Source organism: Hibiscus syriacus, unplaced genomic scaffold (assembly GCF_006381635.1).
Source record: "Hibiscus syriacus cultivar Baekdansim isolate YM2019G1 unplaced genomic scaffold, ASM638163v2 tig00110384_pilon, whole genome shotgun sequence".
NCBI lineage: Eukaryota > Viridiplantae > Streptophyta > Magnoliopsida > Malvales > Malvaceae > Hibiscus > Hibiscus syriacus.
Genome location: NW_024062715.1, coordinates 6816205 through 6837135, shown reverse-complemented (window position 1 = coordinate 6837135; position 20931 = coordinate 6816205). Strand labels below are relative to the sequence as shown.

Genomic DNA, 20931 nt, shown 5'->3' with positions numbered 1-20931 from the left:
TGTGTAAAAAATCTTTGCTGGAAGATTCACCCACCAAAGCTAGGTGTGCGACGCGGGTTGGTCCGAATTAGTCAAGGCAAAACCTTGGAACTAGAGGGCAACCAAATTTTTTTTTGAATTGAATTTGATATCAGTTCAAAGTATTATTGAAACATACATTAAGACGCCAATTCAAGTACACTTAAACATATAATATCTCTTAATTTAATTTTTTAATACTTACAAGTAGATTTCGTTAATAAAAATAATACTATAAGCAATGAGAATTACAACACATCCAAATATAGAGAATATTAGAGATAATTGTCACTAAATACTCATACAAAAATAAAAATATTAAACCCAATAATATGAAAAAAAAATTTAAACCTTCTGTTAAGAATGACGATCAACAGTAAAAGAACCTAGTAACCTTAATAAAAACTCATGTCTTCATCGAATGATATGTTTTACGAAGTGATTAAAGGAGTGGTGAGCAAATCAAACTATATGGCAGGTTACTTCACTACATAATTTTGATTATATTAACAAACAACTTTTTACCAAAGAGTTGTTCTGGCTATACATGACTACCGATAAACCAATCAAAAATTAAATATTGTGATAATTTTTGTACGAGCACCAAGATGACTGCAAAGGTATGCAAAAAATACCAAAAACCATAAGGATCATGTAAAAAAGCAGAGAAAACGTTTGCCACAAGAATTCTTATTCAAAATAAAAAAAATCAATAAAAAAGAATAAATGATATAACATAAAAAAAACTAAGAGAACTAATAATCACCAGTATTCAATAACCAAAATTAAAATTGATATTGTCGTCTAAACAAAAATTAACGATAAAGAGAAAAGTGACATAACAATATTAATGAAAGAACTAGGTTAAAAAGGGAAAGTCAAAACTATCGTTTATAATATAATATATCGTAATTTACAAGTGGAAAGAGGTTTGAGTAATTTAGACATTATATAAAAAAATAATTATGGAACACAAAGACTAAAAATATCAAATTAGAACGTAAATATTAATCCAAAATATGAATATAAAAATATCAAATCAGAACATTTGATGGATTGTTGATAAAACATTACATTCGTTTATGTTTGTTTATTAAATAAAAATTTATGTTAGTTTAATAAATGAACGAACATAAATAAATATGTGTTTGGTTTATTGTGTTCACAAATAAATTTATTTACTATTTTAGATTTATTATTATTAAATATTTTATAAAATTATTTTGAAAAAATAAAAATAATTTTTAAGGGGGTCAAGCTTTTTTTAACAGTGATGTCATTTTTATTGTTTTATATATTTTTATATAGAAAATATATTTTCTATACCTCATTACATAGTGGCTCCGCCCATTTTTGTGTGGTCATGCCTTTGTGAACAGTTATAATTTTAAGAGTAAACTACAATTAGTATCTAAATTATTTATTTTATTTTAGTATTTAAATTTTTATTTGTTTTAAAATTATACCTAACGTTTATTTTTTTGTTTTATTTTAGTATTCGTAGAACTATTACACGTGACATTTTTATGGATAAATTATATCATTCATCACTTAACTATTTTCTTACTTTTATTTCGGTTACTAAAGTTTAAAAAATTTCAATTTAACTACTCCACTTTCAAATTACTCATGTTTTAATCACTCTAATTTAGTTTATTAATAATTTTTGAGACATGATATTTTTTATTATCATATTAATATATAGTTAAAATAAAAAAGATTGAAAGTTAGAGTGATTAAATTAGAAGTAATATGAAAATTAAGTAATTAAATTAAAAAAATTAAATTCTAATGACCAAAATTGAAGTGAGAAGATAGTTGAGTGATAAATAAAAGTGATTTACACATAAAAAAGTATCGTATTGTAACAGCTCGGCTACATTTTTAACGATTCCAAAACATAACAAAAAAAACGTTAGGTATGCTTTTGAAACAAATAAAAGTGTAAGAATTAAAACGAAAAAAATTTAATAGTTTAGGTATTAAACATGTAGTTTACCCATAATTTAATTATATAAATATTAGTTGAAAAATATTACATTTTTTTTCGTTTATAATAACTAAAAGTTTTCAATATTGTATCTAATACTTGATTGCTAGGGTTTGATAGTGGAATTGTGTTGACCATGACCAAATAAATTTGAGGAAAAACCAAACATTATTCAAAATTTCCATGTCTCCCATCCTTGTCTTAGGAAAATTTCTTGAAAACTTCATATTATTTTACATGCCAATTAAGACTAAACCAAATCCTTAATTACAAATCAATTGCTGTGATTTCCAGTATCACTTGGAGAAGTTGAAGCACTCTTGGGAGTTGAAAATGGCAAAGCATTAGGTTGTAGAAATATTGAACTCCCAGGCTGCGAACCACTGGAAGTCGATTTGTTGAAGAAGCTCGACCCACATCCATTTCCATTCACTGCAAATGATTGCTCTCCCCATTTCAACTTTTGTGCCAAACTCTCCGCCGCACCACCACCGCTTCCACCATTATTTCCGGCGCCGATGATCGACGTGAGAGCCGCTGCCAATGCAGATTGGAAGTTCGGGTCTGTCGTGATCGCTTTGGTTGCTGCAGCGATAGTATCTGGTAATGGCGGTTGAGGATGACCTTGATGATTCTTTTGCATGAAAGATTGATAAATGTTATTCTCCACAGTCGACGGCGGTGCTCTTCCGTTAATGTTGAGAGCTCCGATATGGGATTTCATGTAGGGCTGTTGTTGAGTACTTCCGCCATAGGTGAAGAGCCCATTTCCCCATGACACGGTGTTGGATTCCGATGAACCGAAATTGAGACTCGTTGAAGTGTTGTATCTCGATGCCGTGGGGTAAGCCGAAGAGAATCTATTGAAAGGAAACGACGATGACGACGATGATGGTGTTGAAGTAAGGTCGAGAGTGATGGTAGGGTGGGAAGAGGCCGACGGTAGTGAAGTGTTGGGCAAGTAGAACTTCGATTTCGAGTTATCGGACAGGTAAACGTTGAGTCCATGAAGAGCAGGGTGGGAGGAAATCGATGATGGAACACTGGAGCCGGCCGAGGATGTCGAACCGGTCAATAGCATGGAAGCCGCCGCACAAGTGGTGGAAGCCATTGCGGTGGCCGACATTGGAAGTGGATGATTGTGAGTTCCTTCGTATGTTGTGATTAAGATGGACATGTCTTCGGCACATCTTTGAACCTGTTTTCTCACGGGGCAAGAAGGCGCAACTGTGCAACGATAATACGCTCTAGGACAAGGATTTCCTTTAGCAATCTTCTGTCCATATTTCCTCCATTGACATCCATCATTCATCTATAATCATAAAGGACCTTGTTATAAACATGAATAACACGTGCAAAAAATGTGAACAGTTGCGTGCGTCTACGGTATATATGCACGTACCGTGGGAGTATCACATCTGGTTCTGACGCAAACCCTAGCTTTCTTGGCAGGGTTTTGCTGCAAGACTTCATCGTCTCCTCCACTTTCGGTTGTCTTGACAACTTTTCTCGGCGGCCATGTTTCTTCTTCCTTGTGTTCTTGAGAACTGTTCACGGGGCTCGGATTCGGCAACGGTTCATCGTCTACCTCGGACTTAGAAGCTTCGAATTTGTAATCCAAAGCAAGAGATAAACCTTCACTGCCTCTGATCTCCTCCTCTTTTCGATGGCTGCTGCTGCCAGATGCTTTGCCCTTATCTTCCCTTTTCGAGTCACTGGAAAATCTTCCGAGTGTAAGGGAAACAAGCTCGGATTCTTGTTTTTCTTTTTCTTTTTCTTTTTCTTCTTCTTCTTCGATCTGTTGTACTACTTGGTGTTCATCGTTTGGTGGTGCTTGAGATCTCTTTGAATCTTGTCCAACGATGTCGTAGAATTGCATTTGTAGCTTCTGGTAATCCTTCGTTATCCGATTTAGGTACATCTTTAGCCTTTTGTTTTCTTCTTTCACCTCTCCCATCTCAGCCTTGGCTGATTCAAGTTCATCATCCTATTTCCATACACAAAATATTCATTGATTATCTAATTTAAGATGGATATACATACCTATGTGAGTTAGGATCTTATACGCTGTAAAAAAGGTTTGGGTAAATTATACATTTAGTACCTAAACTATCAGTTTTGGTCCGTTTTGTTACCTAAACTTTCAATTTTTTTAAACTATACCTAAAATTTAGTTTTTGTTTCATTTTAGTACCCGTTCAAAATTTAACATTAAGTTTTGAAAAAAATTGAAAGTTTGGGTACTAAAACGGACCAAAACTTATAATTTAGTTACTAAACGCATTAAGTTTTAATGGAGTATACTAAAATGAAACAAAAAAATAAACTTTATCTATGATTTTGAAAATTTTGAAAGATTAGGTACTAAAACGGACCAAAACTGATAGTTTAGGTACTAAATACGTAGTTTAACAAAAAAACTTTAGTTTTACACATATTTAGGATCATTTGACGAGTGAAAATAAAAGATTAAGATTAATTCCTTTTTTCGGTGAATATATTCTCATTTACTACTGTTAATCTCAGTTATCTATTTTCACTCATCCAACGATGCTAAATTTATATAAAATTAAAAAAATTACACTGTATAATTAGATCTTATATCTATATATAGCTAAATGATATTGTATAATTTGAGATTAATCTAACCTGCTCCTTTCGACTGGAAGAAGATGCCATGGAGTGCTCGGCTTCTGCTCTTACAGTATTCGATTTTACAGAAACCTGTTTAGTTTTGCACAATATGTTGAGTTAACATAACATGTTTCTTATACATATAAGAATTCAAAGCTTGAAGTCTAGACGGAAAATATGAATTAGAAAAGTAATGGTGAGAATAACGGATGGGTGATGACTTCAAGTCCAGCATCTAGACGAATAAGATATGTAAGTATGGTCAAAACCTTAGAAAATCAAGGGATTAACGAAAATTAAAAATGTTGAAAAATAAATATACGAGGTTTGATTGATTGTCAATGTTTGTTGGGGCTGTCGAATTTGTCTTCCATGTTGCCAACTTGGAATGTTGCCCTTATTTTCTTTCTTTCACCACTAGTTGATGCATTAGTCCAATATCTCGATGATTGTCAATGTTTGTGGGGCGTCGAAATTTCCATGTTGCCAACTTGGAATGTTGCCCTTATTTTCTTTCTTTCACCACTAGTTGATGCATTAGTCCAATATCTCTCTTTCTTGTGCAATTGATGGAAACCCAATCATTCATGTATATCCTGATTGGCTATAAGGGTGTAGGCTAGATTTTATGTTATGAGTAAATTTATAATATTTTAGAAACGATAAATTTTTGAGATTTTTGAAAAATAAAAAATATCTAAAATATTTGAGAAATCAAAATTTTTAAAAATTATGTATACTTGATCATTACAAAAGTTGCTAATTCAGGGTAAATTACTTCAAATATTATTGACTTGTTTATACCACCAATGTTTTAATTTTTTGAATTTTAGCTCTAATGTTTACTTTTAAATGTAATTATGTCACTCCACCGTTAATAGTTTAACGGGATGATGATATGACAATGGCATACAGTGACGTTACTCACGTGATTGTCTCATCTAAATGACGTCATTTTGGTGTTACTGTTTTAGTGCTCAAAAAACCGATAATGATATCGTTTTACTTTAACCTTAATTTTCTATGGACTAAACTCAAATTTTCCAATTATATATTCTTGTCATCTTCCTCCTCGTCTTCATCTGCATATCCAGGCACCATAGCTCCGACCGTTTCTTCCATAAAACGAAACCACCCACCTCTCCATCGTTGTGCCTCAAGTTCCTCTCTTTAACGATCTGGTTGTTCACATGACTGACTGATTTCGAAGTACCAATCCCAGAAGAAATGTTTTTTTTTTGTTATGCATACAAGGAAAATTACGGATTTTCAGCTCTTCTCAAAATTCTTGTCATGGTTAACTTGCGGCAAATAAAGATCTTTAGTGTTTATAATTAATCGTCTAAATTTGTTGTTTGCACTGACCTGCTAGTGATGTGGCTATTTCAGGACTGGGTTGGATTACCATTGGACAGAAACGCAAGTCTTTTAGAGTATCTGAATGTAATTTTGCAGGAACAATCAAAGAATTGCAATTTGCAGTCCATGCTGCATACACAAGAAACTGAGAACACGAAACGGGAGCTTGTTTGTTCCAGAATTTTCGAATGTAGAAATTTCGGCAACTTATATCACCATTTAGTGTTGATAAAAGCAGAATATTTACTTATTGTTTCTTTTGGAGAAATGCTGATCGGGTTGGATTGATAACGTGAAAGTGGCCGGTTTATGGCAGAAACGGCCGGAGCCATGGTGTCTGGATATGCAGACGAAGATGAGGAGGGAGGAGATAAAAATATATAATTGGAAAATTTGAGTTTAGTCCCTAGGAAAATTAGAGTTCAAGCAAGCAAAACAACGTCATTTTGGGTCTTTTGAGCACTAAAACAGTAACGTCAAAACGATGACGTTTAGATGAGGCATAGATGAGGCATAGATGAGGCAATCAGGTCAGCAACATCATGGCATGTCGTTGCCGTGTCATCATCCCGTTAAACCATTATTTTGGGTCTTTTGAACTTATAAAATTTTACTTGGTGAATTTAAATTTATAAAATTTCAAGAATAAAAATAAATTTTTAATAGAAATATAAAGATAAAATCTAAATATAAGATAATTTTAAAATTCTATCATATATATATATAGTAAATAAGAGTCCGTTGTTCATATTTAGGGGTTTTCTTATATAAAGAATAATCCTTCTTCGTATTTAAGGTGAAATAGATTATTGAGTTAATATACTTGATCGGTTAATCAATATGTTTATCTTTATTCACTCATATTTTCTTAAACACTAATCAAAATTGCAAAACAACCAGCAAAATTATTTATTAAATGCCTCTAATGACTAATTATATATATATAAAGTTCCTTTGTCAAAAAAAATATTTATATGTAAAGTTGGGGTTTACCTCGTTGTTGCCGCTGCTTAAATTCTTTTTCCCTGGGGAAGACGGCTTCATATCATCATTTTCACAGTATGGTCGTTTATCTCCTACCTGATCAAAATTAATAACACAAAATTTAATCTTTTCCTTCTTTTTTTCAAACCAAAATATTTTATTTATCCAAACAAGGAGCATAACAGAACTGCTAAAGAAAACCATATATATCAGCCATTAAAACATAGAAAAAAGCTGTATTTTTTCACCTTGGGAAGAACAACAGCAGCAGCAGATTCTTCTTCACCAGAAGAAGAAGATATAAAACAACGACTTCATAAATCATGTTACATGCACAAAACAAATAAAATGTCAACAAAATCCAATCCACTTGTATTAAATAAAAAGAAGAGTAGAATGGAAATAGGAAATAATTAAATGAAGTTCAACTCTTTTTAGATAACATGTTAAGGGCAGAGGAGAACAAAGAAAGAGGAGCTGGAGCCGCAATACACGGTCCCCACCTAATGTCAAACAATGCTAGCATTCGTTGAACTTTCTTACTTTTTCATTACAAAATGTCAGATGTGCGGAGAAGCGACCGAAGTAAGATTTAAGGTTAGGGGATAAATTTAAATTTATAAAACATTAGAGAATAAATTTGAATTTATGAAATTTTAATAGATGAAAATAAAATTTTAATAAAAATATATAAAAAATTTAAAATATATAATAATTTTAGATTTTTAAGATGTCGTCGGCTCCCACCCACTTCCTAGAACCATCCATGTACATGGGGCTTTTGGATTGTTTCCATGGTCAAACTTTTTTATCACAACCCTTCTCTTTTTGGTTACCTACGAAAGACCCCAGTACATCCTAATTAAATAGGACCATCCATGTAGCACTTAAGACATACTTGCACCGGTGTAAGTACGTACATCTCCCAAAATCTTAGTACCTAACAATAAACATATAATTATATTGGTGTAAGTATGTTTCTATATTTTCAAAGAAAAAAAATTTTTAAAAAAATAATAAAAAATATATATTAAGTTATTTGTATACAAATTTTATTATATATATATATAAATTATAAATAATAGAAACTTATATCAAGTTATTTGTGTAAAAATATAATAAATTAAAATATAATTATAAATTTAATTTATTAACGGTTAGCTGTTGGTTAACCGTTTATCAAAATTCCTAACCATAACCTTAATCGTTAACCATCATTTTTAACAGTTCAGTTAACCGAAATCGTTTAGTATTAACTGTTCGGTTAATTAACTTATTAAATATAACAATTATACTTGTTAACGATTTCAGATTTTTTTTAACACCCCTAGGATTGATGTCAAACATGGTATAAAATAAGCAGTATTTGATTCTTCTTTGCTGTTGTTGAGGGTCGAAAAAGAAAGAAATTAAATATGTGATTCATGGATAGTCGCTTGAACTTTTAACCATTAAATATATTTTTAAAATAGTTTAATAATAATAAGATCAACATTTAAATTATCTATAATTTTTTTAAAATCTTTAAATTAAAAGTAATTATGTTCGATTATATTTTAATTCACAACTTCCTAAAAAATTAATCAAAATAAGGCTTATTGTTATTATCCGTGGTGAATCCGAAAAATTTTAAGGTATACATGCACTAATAACATAAAAGTTTTATATTAGAGGGACACAAATAAATTTTTAGAGTCGACATAGTCAATAAAATAAATAACTAATCGAAAAAAATTTAGATTTTAGGGTAGATACGTACACAATCTGAACTAAGGGTAGATCCATTATTGATTATTATTAGGATCAAGTACACAAATGGTCCCTGACTATATGACACTACTTTGTTGAGTTCATTGACTATTTAAAGTTACAAAATGATCGTCCAACTATAGGATGTCACTTTGTTGAGTTTATCTACTATTAAAAGTTACAAAATGATCACCCAACTATAGAATGTCACTTTGTTGAGTCATTCGACTATTAAAAGTTACAAAATAGTCAATGACTATTTATTATATTTCAAACTCATCCTTTTCCGTTAAGAAATTAACGACAGTCTAAGCTGAATGTTAATATATTGTCTAAGATATGATAGTCTTTTGAGATTTTAAGATCAAATTTTATCATATCTCAGACAACATATTAACATACATCTCAGATTGCTATCAAATTTTTAATAGAAAATAACGAATTCGTAACATAATGAATAGTCGGGTGATTATTTTGAAACTTTTAATAATCAAGAGACTTAACAAAGTAACATTTTATAGTCAAATGACCATTTTATAACTTTTGATAATAGACTCAACAAATCAACACCGTATAACCATGACCATTTGCATACTTTATTATTATTATTTGTACTACATAATTTCACAAGAATTATCATCTCGCATTTAATAAATTGGGAATGAAATTTTTGTTTTACTGAGATTAATAAATCTATAAATAATTATATACGGGTTTTATACGAAAATATAGTTAGCTTCAGTAATAAAAGATATTGTCGTTCTCGTTAAAAGATCTGAAGTTGAACAGTTGCGTTTGTAAGATGTGTTGCATTTATAAGATATGTATATATTATCAATAAATAAAAAAAATTATGATCAAATACTATATTATAATCACCTCACACTATTAAAAAGAATATATTACTATATTATATAGAAAGTGAGGAAGTTAAAATTAATATCCACATATCCCTATGTAATAAAAAAATATTATCCAAACGAGAGAAATGACTCTTCTTTCCTTTGATTTAGTTAGCTTTCCTTTTTTAATAATCTAATCCAAGTATATTGTAAATGGATAGAGAAATTAGAGGTATGAGTTTGGTAGCTAGTATTTGACGGTAGAGTGTGAATTCGAGAAAGAAAACAACGGCATTGACATAAACTAAGTTCAATTTCTCACTCGACTTTATTCTTTCTTAAATTTTGTTTATTGTACTTTTAATTTTTTTAATTTATTCACTGAATTTTTAAATTATTTATGATTTGATCACTATGAATTATTTTATTATTATTTTCATATGACGTGACATTTTTATTATTATTTAATAGAAAAAGAATTTTATTATTATTTTTGATATTGATGGTGGGCGATGATTATTTAAAATCTTTTTAAATTTAATAATAATAAAGTATTCCAAAGTGATCAAAACAGAATAATTTGAAAGTTAAGTGAATAAATTAAAAAAATTAAAAGTATAATAAATAAAATATGAAAGAGAATAAAGCTAAATAAGTAATGATGTAATTTGCTCATTAAAAAAACTTGTCCGATAACTTTACAATGATCATTTCAACCTTGGTTTCTGCAATGGTGCATCGGTTTTTGAAAAAATGTTTTGACATTTGCCAAAAATTAAATATCCTTTACATGGAAATTACATTTCACGCCTTTAATTCATTAACTCTATAAATTATAAAATGAAATAGTATATATGTTAATCTTGTTAACCTTATTTAAAATCATATAGTGTAATTATATTATTTTTATGTTTATTAACATTATTCTCTCTAAAGGTATTCAGTTGAAATAGTTATATACGTTTGCAAGTACATGTTTGTCTATAAATTAAAAAATTTAAATAAATATTACTTTACAATCACCTAAACTATTAAAAAAATATAGATACAGTAAATTAAATTTTCCCATTCAAGCTCTATAATAGTTTAAATTAAAGGAAATAGATGTATATATTATAGCAATATATTAAAGTAATTAGTTTATCGAGAATTTTAAGTAAAATGACATTTACATTACCCTTATTCAGACTTTAAATTCATTTTCTATTCTACCTATGATTAGAAATAAAGTAAAAAGTAAACAGCCTTAACTCATACGCGTGTTAGTGCAATTTAAAACATTTTAAAGTTCTTTGATTTGATAGCTGTTTATTAATTAATGATCATAGATCCGTTTGAGGCTTTGCATAATTAATGTGATTCCAAGTTGTGTATAAATATGTACACGCCATAATATATATCAATTATTAAACTCCCGAAGCTACAACTATATGACCAATTCCGAAGCTACACGTACTTGAAACAAAAGAGTTATAATTTTAATCCCATGGGATCAATATAAAATCTTACGTTCATTCATGAATAAAATGATTGGTTCGAGAAAACGGTCAACTATAGTGAAATTGAGACATATACGATTCATGTTCTTACAAGAAAATTTTATGTAACGAAGGAAAGTTTGACGGAGCAATTATCGTGTGAAGAACTGTTGTTAGCAGCCTTTTGCGTCCATATTCTTACAAGTTTAGGAGTTCTTTTCAAGTTTCAACGTTTCTTGTTGGGTCAAATTCAACTTCATGAAAACTTCCAAATTTAATACATTATGATAATAATATTTTTCACCAGATAAAGATATTTTGGAGTGGATGGATCATGAGACAAATTTAGAACTATTAATAACTAGGATGGTGCTCGTATGTGCATATGCAAGCATATAATAGTCCACATGTATAATTAAACTATTTACATACATAGAAGGAAGAGGGATATTAGGAGATGCATGTATATGGAACAGGTCATACAAAAAATCACCCAATAGCCCACATGTATAATTAAACTATTTTCATACATAAAGGAAGAGGGATGTGAATTAAATAATTTATAGTTAAGGATAAATAGAGGGAATCAGTGAGGATGGACCGGCGTCGAAAAAATCAATTCTTTACATAATTTTATTATTTCCTTTATATTTTCCATTAATATTCTATTTTTGCTTCTGCTAGAATTTTATAAGTTTATCTTAAACATAAAATATCGCTTACGTCCATATATACGAATCACTTTGGTTTAGTTGAAAGTTTGAACAACCTTAGGTCAATGCTTTGTTCTTTATTATTGCTTGTGATTGTTTATAAGCTTTACTTTATGTGTAACAAGTGGATTTTATTTTATTTTCCAAGTCAAATTACTTAGCTTACATAGTATATAATATGGCGTACGTAGGGGAATTATGTTTAATAAAATATACCGTTAGGGACTTGGTTTCCAAGCGGTCATACAAGCAATTTTAAACTATTGGGACATTGGAAAGTTGAACAATATAGGTATACTAGTCCTTTACGTTGGGCTGTATTTATACGTACGGAGGAGTAGTTCAACCATGTATTAAAAAACCCATACATTGAAACGTCGAGTATTTTGATTGGATAAAAATATTGTAATTTTGGGTAATACATGAAAAAAACCCTACGCGAATATAGAACATGAAAATATATTGTAATAAATTGCATCTCAAATTATTATTAATACATTTTAATTGAGTTTAATTCGATTGATATTATTGTAGGATATTGTATAGAAGATATATAATTAAATATATTTAAATGTTTAATATTTTCTAATCTATTCCAAACGAAAGAATTCTTAAATAGAAGAATCTTAATATTAGTTGTCGACCTCAAGTGATTATTAGTTCTTTTATCTCTTATACTATGTCATTTGTTTTCCTTTTTTTCTTAAGTTTTTTTTTTTAAATTTTGAATAAGAGTCTCAGATCTTGTGACTCACTTTCTCTACTCTCGTGGCACAATCTTTATGGCTTTTGGTACATTTTTTGCATACCTTTACGGTCGTTTTGTCGCTTGCACAAACGACATTTTTTTATTGGCTTCAGTGCTCTTCACGTAGAGCACTTGTGAATTGTGTGTGATGAAGGAAAGTTTATACATGCAAAAAGTTTTCAGGGAACATACGAACTCACATAACAAACCAAAACAAGGAGAATAATAAAAGTCTAAGGTCATTTATGAGTAAGATTTTGCATATGGACGCAACCGTTAAGTAATTTATATAATATTTTGCATAATCTCTATCTAATTGTTTATTTATAACCAAGTCAACTTTCTAAACAAGTTCTAATCACTAGATATTCGTTGAAAGAAAAAAAATCTATTTGTTAAGAATTTGACTATTTCTAATTAAGAACTTGAATATATATAAATATATGAATCCATCAAACGACATCAGAGATAAAAATATTGTTTTTATAGAAATTTTATATCTAAGCAACTGCGTCCGTAGTGTGTATGCATTTTTAATAACTAAGAAATATTTTGAATAGATATTAATTTCCCCAAACTACTAAAACAACTTGAATATTATATATATATATATATATAATATTGTATATATTTTCTTAGGACATGTGATGTAATTCAAAAAAAGTCAACGGGGTATGCAGATATAAATTCTTAGTTTCGACATATGAGAAATTATAGTTTATATACAAAGTCAGTTGTCTTATATATAATTTGTATACGTTGAAAACTTTTATTCAAACAATCTTATAGCTAAAAGTTCATCTCGTCCATGCTTATGTGTATTTGTGCATAAGATATAGGGAAATTGTTAAGGTGAAATGTATAGAATTCATAAAAAAATATTTGACCTTGTTCTAAATTATGTTATTTGGTTTGGTTAAGTTGTTATATATTTATATGCGAATATTGATTACTAACAACTTGTCTTATATGAATTTCTTTTACCGACGCATGATACTTTTTTTGTGGTAAAATAACTTTTATATAAGAGAAATTAATATATATATTAGGGTGCTAACCCTACATCTTAAATCAATTAGATCATTCATAAATTTTATTGACCCTCAATGTCTTTGGAAGAAATCTTGAAACTGTTATTGTAGATATTGGATTTTATTCGAGCTGATTTTTTTTTACTAATGTTATATTTATTATATATATAAAATTTGGGCTTGAAAGTCAATATATATTAATTTATATATATATTCGTTTTGAGGTCTTTCCATCCAGCCCAATTACAAAAATTTGATAGTACCAATTGCCCTTCCTACTATATCCATCATGCATTGTCGAAAGATTTGGGGCCGGCCGGAGGGAAGGGGAGAGCTTTTTAACGTTTTTTTGGTTTTTTTTCCTCCAAACTCAAGTCTGAAATGAAATAAAAATAATAATGTTGATATTTATAGAGAAAGTTTGGGGGAAATCAAGATGAGGTCTCCCACTTTTAACGTGATTTTGCAGTTTGGTCACTGTAGGGACCAAAATTGCTATTCTCCCTTTTCCTTACGTACCTTTAATTTTTTGGTTATTATCTGTTTAGTCCGCCTTATTTAAGCGTCTTTTTATACTTTATTATGTGTATTGACCTTTTAATTTTTTTTAAATTTATGGATTGATTTTGTAATTTTCCTTTTTATTTTAATAGGTTATTTTTGGCTTAAATAAATCGGAAAATTGCCTTTTAGTCCCTGTAACTTTCGCATATTTTTACATTTTGGTCCCTAATCTCTTTTTTTTTATTTTATTTCGATTTAGCCTTATAATTTTGATTTGTTTTAATTTTGCCCTCTTTTATGTTTAAGTTGTTCCCTTTTAGTTTAGTAATTTCAAATTTATGCAATTAGGTCCTTGCACTTATGTTTATTTTATTTTTATTCTATTTTGTTTTTACAGTTTTTATTTTTTATTGTTATTTTATTATTTTAATTATGTTTATTAATTGTTTTGACATTTCATAGTTTTAATTCTTAGATTTAGTTTTAAAATAGATTAATATTCGAATCAAGCTTAGAAATTAGGATTTCACATTAGTTTTAATTAGGGAGCAATCTGAGTCAAGTTTTAGCATAAGATACCCGATTACTCGAATCGATTTCTCGACTTTTAAAATTTATTAATAATTAATATTTTCTAAAATTTAACTTTAATAATTTAGATAATAATTAATTTTAATTAGTCCCCCAACTTTAGAAATTATCAATTTAGGTCTTAAACTTTTAAGTCTTTTAGAAATCGATATTTTAGTCATTTGACCTTTTAGTCCCCGAACTTCGATTAATATTTTATTTTTTACATAATTAAATAGGTTAAGTAGAGCCTCACTTTAGGTTAGATTTCAAACTAGTCTTTTTGTTTAGGGGATAATTCAAGTCGGACCTCGTGTAAATGGTTGAGGGATCATCTCGGTTATTTAATTCAATAATTGGTTTAAAATCAAATAGGATTAATATTAGAGCCTACACTTCTAGGTTTGTGCCTTTAGGTCCTTTCATTTTCATAATTTGACACCTTAAGCTGGAGAAAAGCCTTTAATTTACCTTAGCTTAATTAGGATTAAATAAAATTTGTTTGATTGCTTTTTTTTTAAACCTAAGGCAATGTTCACTTATTAGAGAATTAATGGTATATCTCCCGTAAGTATGCTCAGGGGTGAATACTGGTGATTTTTGAAATAGGTCAACATCCTTTTCAAAGACCGCATCATGATTTTCTAAAAACGAGACAATATTCGGTTATTAGGCACAATAACTGATCTCCCGTATTTACGCTTGGGAGCGAATGCTATCGGTCTTAATAAACGATACCCTTTTCAACTTTGCATCCGTAATGATTTTTATATTAAATAAAGATCGAACTCAAAATTTTAGATATTAAATATAGGGTAATCAACTAGGTACCAATTTTTGGGCGCTTGTGGGGGTGCTAATCCTTTCCCACGCGTAACTGACTCCCGAACCTGATTTCTGGATTTTCGTAGACCTTAAACTTGGTATTTTGATAAAAAATAAAATGTTTTATTAAAATCACCCGATTTTTATGGTGTCTCAATCGCACCTTAAATGATTGGTGGTGACTCCTCACATTTCAAAAAACCCTTTCAAAAGAGAAAAACCCCGAGTCGGTATCGTTCTTTCCCTGCCCGGGTGAAAAGGTATCGACAAAGGGATTTACCCAAAGCATACCGTTAGAACTGACATGACAAATTAAAAATAATATCAGCAACTGAAAACCAAAATCGTGTCGTGGTGAAACATCTGCCTTGGAAATAAATTTGTCCCGATGTGTGTAATCGTTACGATAGGAGGATTATCCACTGACGTTAACACAGTATCTCCGAGAATCCGTACACCTGCAACCCGAGTGGACTGTGGTGGTATTGCTCTTATGTAGCACTGGTAAAATGTGTAGAAAGCTTAGGAAGCTTTTAAATGGAATTGAGAGAATTTTCGAGTTGTTGGATGATTTGAAAAGCTGAAAATGCTTCTCTATTTATAGGCTAGACTCAGGGACAATATCGTCCAAGGAAAAAAATAAATTAAATTCTAATTTTAATATTTTGAGATTTTATGCTTATTATAAACGAATGAACCTGATCTCAAAACTGTCGAGGTTCATGATTTGAGATAGCTGTTATAACAGCTAAATTACCATAATAAAGCTCACGTAACTGAAGCAATATAACAACTATCCAATTTATTATGTATATAGCTGAAATATTATCCAGATACATCATATATTCAGACATGATAGATTATGAAAGTAATGCTTCTTAATTACAATTGACTGTTACTGACTTAATTTATAAAATTCAAAACGTCAACTAATACAGTTGTTACAGCTCTGTAAATTTTGAATCAAATAACAACTTATTGTTTAGCCTATAAACCTTAGAGGAAAAATTCTTTCACAATATTTGTTTCCTTGAAAAATCCTAGGAACGTGTCGAAGACACGTATTGCCACGATCCAAGTTGAGACGGACGGACGACGACGATTGAGATGGTCCCTTGTTCTCTATCACTTCACAAGGGAGAGAAGAATAAACACTATAAATACCCTTGCAAGTGGTATTTCCCACTTCATGGGGGATAGTGCCTAAAACATTACCAACATTCCCTCACTAATGCAAAAGAATTCTTCTGAAACTCGAAAAATAACCTTTTTAGAAGACCAATTGTGAGATTAGTTGATTAAGCACTAGTAAACGTATCTTGAACCATAACATAGTAATGATGAGCAATCATTCTCATAGATAAGTGAAACTAGTCTTGAACTTCTAAGATAGGTGTAAACTCATAACACATAACTAACCTCTTTATCCACTGAAGTCCTCAATGTGTAAGATATATATATATATACAGAAGTATATATTTCACAATATTACCTCAGGATTTTAGTAAGTGTATTAGAAAAATAGCCTAATGTTTTTTCGTAGAAGGTGGCTAATCTTTCTTGCTTATATATGTTATTTCATTTGGTTTATCTCAATATAAACCACCCTAAAACTGAGCTATGAAATAATTAAGAGCTTTTACAATAGATCAACCTCTAATTAGTTATAATGACTTTCTTCAAGTTCATTATAAATAAACCACCCAAACTCTGGATAAGAAGTCATTAAGAATAAATATTCAACCTCATTAAATGGTAAATTCAATATGTCATTCTCACTAGGACCATCCAAACTATTGGATTTGAATTCATTAAGAGTATTAATAAAAATCATCCTCTCTAACTGTATGTTCATCTTTGTTCTTTGCAATTAGGACTACCCACACAACTCTGGCTTATAAACTTATTGAAGAATATATATTCAGCCAAAGTTGGTAAATTCATCAAGTCTTTCTCACTAAGACCACCAAAAGCTTGGGCTATGAATTTATTAATAGCAATTAAGCTCATCCTGTGCATGTACATTATTTGTCATAGTGATAGATTAGGAAAATGTACACTATGAGTTTTTTCATGGCTTCGTTTGACCACATTGAACTTGGATAACTAATTTGTGTATCCACCATGAATTCCTCAACCAATGGGCTTTAAACCCATCCCCCTCGACGAATCTAGGACCAGTTTCCTACTTAACCCTTTGGTAAGACGATCTGCTAGGTTCTATTCTGACTTCACATACTCTAAAAAGAGTACTTCATTCCTTATTAAATATATAATAGATTCATGTCTTATGCAAATTTACCTTCTTTTACCATTATAAGCTTGGTTCTTAGCCACACATATCGAAGCTTATGAATCACACAATAAAGAGATTGGAGGAGTCAGTTGTCCCCACAACGAAATTTCTACTAATAAATGTTTAAGTAACAAGACTTCTTGTCCAGCTAAGTCAAAAACTATAAAATCTGACTCCATGGTGGAAATAACAATACAGGTTTGCTTCGCAGACTTCCACGAGATCGTTGCCCCACTTAAAGTAAAATATACCCACTCGTAGAGCTTACCTTATCATTATCAGAAACCCAGTTGGTGTCAAAATATCCTTCTAAAATCGCAGGATAACCAACAAACTCAAGTTTCCAATCCATCGTACCTTTAAGATATTTGAGTAAGCGTCCAAGAGCAACCCAATGTTCACTACTTGGGTTATGAGTATATCTACTAAGTCTGCTCAATGCGTAGACAATATCAGGCCATGTATAGTTCATTAAGAACATTAGGCTTACAATTCTTTTAGCATATTCTATTTGGGAAACACTACTTCCTTTATTTTCAAAGAGGTATATGCTAGGTCATAAGGAGTTCGAACAGAGATGACATCAAAAATGTCAAATTTCTTTAACACCTTCTCAATATAATATGTTTGATTTAAAGAAAATATCTTTTCAATTTTGGCAACTTTGACTCCCAAGATTACACCGACTTCTCCAAAATCAATCATCTCAAATTTAGTATATAAGAAACCTTTTTTTATTGTTAATGGACTCAATGTTAGTACTGAAAATCAAAATGTCATCAACATATAAACTTATGATGACACAATCGGTACCGAACATTGTCGAATGCGCGTATGCATCCGAACCTTTAACAACAAAACCAAAACTAAGGATAGTTTTGTGAAATTTCTCATACCATTTTTTAGGAGCTTGATTAAGGCCATAAAGAGACTTTCTAAGTTTACACACTTTTTCTTTTATATCAGGTGCCTTAAAGCCTGGAGGTTGCTCTATAAAGATCTCCTCATCTAGATCTCCATTAAAAATATAGTCTTTACATCCATTTGATGTACTTGCAACTTATGAATAGAGGCTAGTGCAAATAATGCATGAATCATTGAGATTTTCGTTATGTGAGTGTAGGTATCAAAGAAGTCTAAACCAAATTTTTGAGTGAACCCTTTGGCAACTAGCCTTGACTTGTACCTCTGATTGAACCATTTGGTTTGAGTTTCTTCTTAAAAACCTATTTATTGCTGATAGGTTTAAATCATCTAGGCAAGTTCACTAATTCCCAAGTATGATTGGACATTATTTATTCTAATTTATCATTTAACGTTTTTCCAGAAACTAGCATCAATAGATCTTATATCTTCCTCATAAGTCTTAGGATCCTCATCTAATAGAAAGATCTGAGCTATAGGATTAGATATGGAGTCTAAATCATTTATCTCATAAATAAAGGAAGTTTAAAATCTGGTCCAAAAGAGATTTCAACTATTTGTCTCGTACTTCTTCTAGAATCAAATTCAATCTCTTGAGAAGTCCTAGCAGTACACTAGAAGAAGTGAATGGTATTTTTTATATTTGTGTTTCTATATTTAATCTAGGCTTCTTTAGAGGAAAAATATCTTCAAAGAAAAACAACATACCCTAGATCAATGGATTTAGGACCGTTGGTGGACTTCTTAAAGTTCGGAAAGCCCACTTTAGCCAGACACCCCTACACTTTTAGGTATTGTAGATTTGGAGAGTATCATTTTCACATTTCGTATGGAGTATAATCTAATTTCTTGTGAGGTACTCGGTTCAAAATATGATTGACGATAGAATGGCTTCTCCACATGTTATTAGATAATCTAGAACTTATCAACAATGAATTCATCATCTCTTTTAAAGTTCTATTTTTCCTCTACGCTATACTTTTCTGTTGAGAAAAATATGGAGAAAAAGTTTCGTGAATTATGTCATTTCTCTCGCACACCTCTTTCAAGAAATTTGATTCGTATTCACCACCTTTGTCAGATCTAACTCGTTTAATTCTCATATCTAATTGATTATCAACTTTTGCCTTATAAATAAAGATAATTTCTTAACTTCATCTTTAGTTCTAAGGAGATATACTTTTGTATATCTCGAATAATCATCTACAAAAGTGATGTAATAATATTTTCCTCCTTTGCTCTCAGTGTTTCTAAAGTTGTTAGATCAATATGTATATGCTAGATTAGTATGTATAAGTTCTAACAGTTCAATATTTCTCTTATAAACAGTCATAAATGGAGGTTTAGTATGCTTGGCTTCTACACAAATTTCACATTTTCTAAAGCAAGTTTCATCTAATTTAGGAAGAATATTCATTTTTAATCAGCTTCTTTAAAGAGTGAATATTCACATGTCCTAATCTTGCATGCCACATATCAAGAGGTTTAACGTTGTAAGAAGATGTGGTAGCTTTATTCTCATTAAGCTGAATTTCAATGACAAATAAACCCCCATTTAGAAAACCTTTCTCAATATAATCACCATTCTGTGAAAGTACAAGTTTATCTGCCTAAAAAACTAGCTTAATTCATGTCTTATTAAAAATCCCTCCACTTATTAAATTTTTACGTAAGACAAGTATACACAAAACATTACTTAAGGCTAAAGTTTTTCCGGAAGTTAGCTTGAATAAAACCTTGCCTTTTCCTATCACTTCAGAGCTGCTAGAGTTCCCCATGTACACACGTTCACCTTCATCTTCATCCTCGAACTTGGTGAAAAACTCATACCTTGCATATAAATGTCTTGAAGCACCGGTGTCTACGACCCATTCAACATTTTTCTCCACCAAATTTACCTTTGAAACCACCGCTGCGATGATATTAACATTATTCCCTGTAATATTCATCTGTAGTTTATTCTCGTTCTAATGGTCTGAACGATTTTAACATTGGTATGCTTTGTGACCGACTTGACCACACACATAGAACTTGATGAATTTTCCTTCAACTTTGGAATTTCTTGGTTTTTTGAAGTTGGTGACCTTCTGAAGTTTTTTCTTTTTGTTCTGATTTCTTTTTTTTAGATCTTTTTGAATTTAGATCCTGAGGTAGCGTCAGACTCAACCAAGTTAGCTTTAAAGGATAATTAACCAAATGAGTTAGCAACCTTATCTTTCAAATGATTAGCCTCCTCTATCTTCATGTGGCCTATCAGCTCCTCAAG

General features: G+C 30.4%; 1 protein-coding gene across 1 annotated transcript in view; it reads right to left on the bottom strand.

Moving 5' to 3' along the window:
• The window catches only part of LOC120122255 (WRKY transcription factor 72B-like), a 42342-nt gene extending 21728 nt beyond the window's left edge, over positions 1 to 20614 (bottom strand). The window contains exons 1-8 of the mRNA XM_039141431.1: positions 20402 to 20614; positions 20136 to 20251; positions 7234 to 7297; positions 6995 to 7081; positions 4658 to 4732; positions 3411 to 3995; positions 2280 to 3320; positions 755 to 764 (exon numbers count right to left, since the gene is read on the bottom strand). Coding sequence (XP_038997362.1) covers positions 2283 to 3320; positions 3411 to 3995; positions 4658 to 4732; positions 6995 to 7081; positions 7234 to 7297; positions 20136 to 20251; positions 20402 to 20614 — 2178 coding nt within the window. The 3' untranslated portion in view covers positions 755 to 764; positions 2280 to 2282. The remainder of the gene's footprint in view (positions 1 to 754; positions 765 to 2279; positions 3321 to 3410; positions 3996 to 4657; positions 4733 to 6994; positions 7082 to 7233; positions 7298 to 20135; positions 20252 to 20401) is intronic.
• Positions 20615 to 20931: the final 317 nt, after the last annotated feature.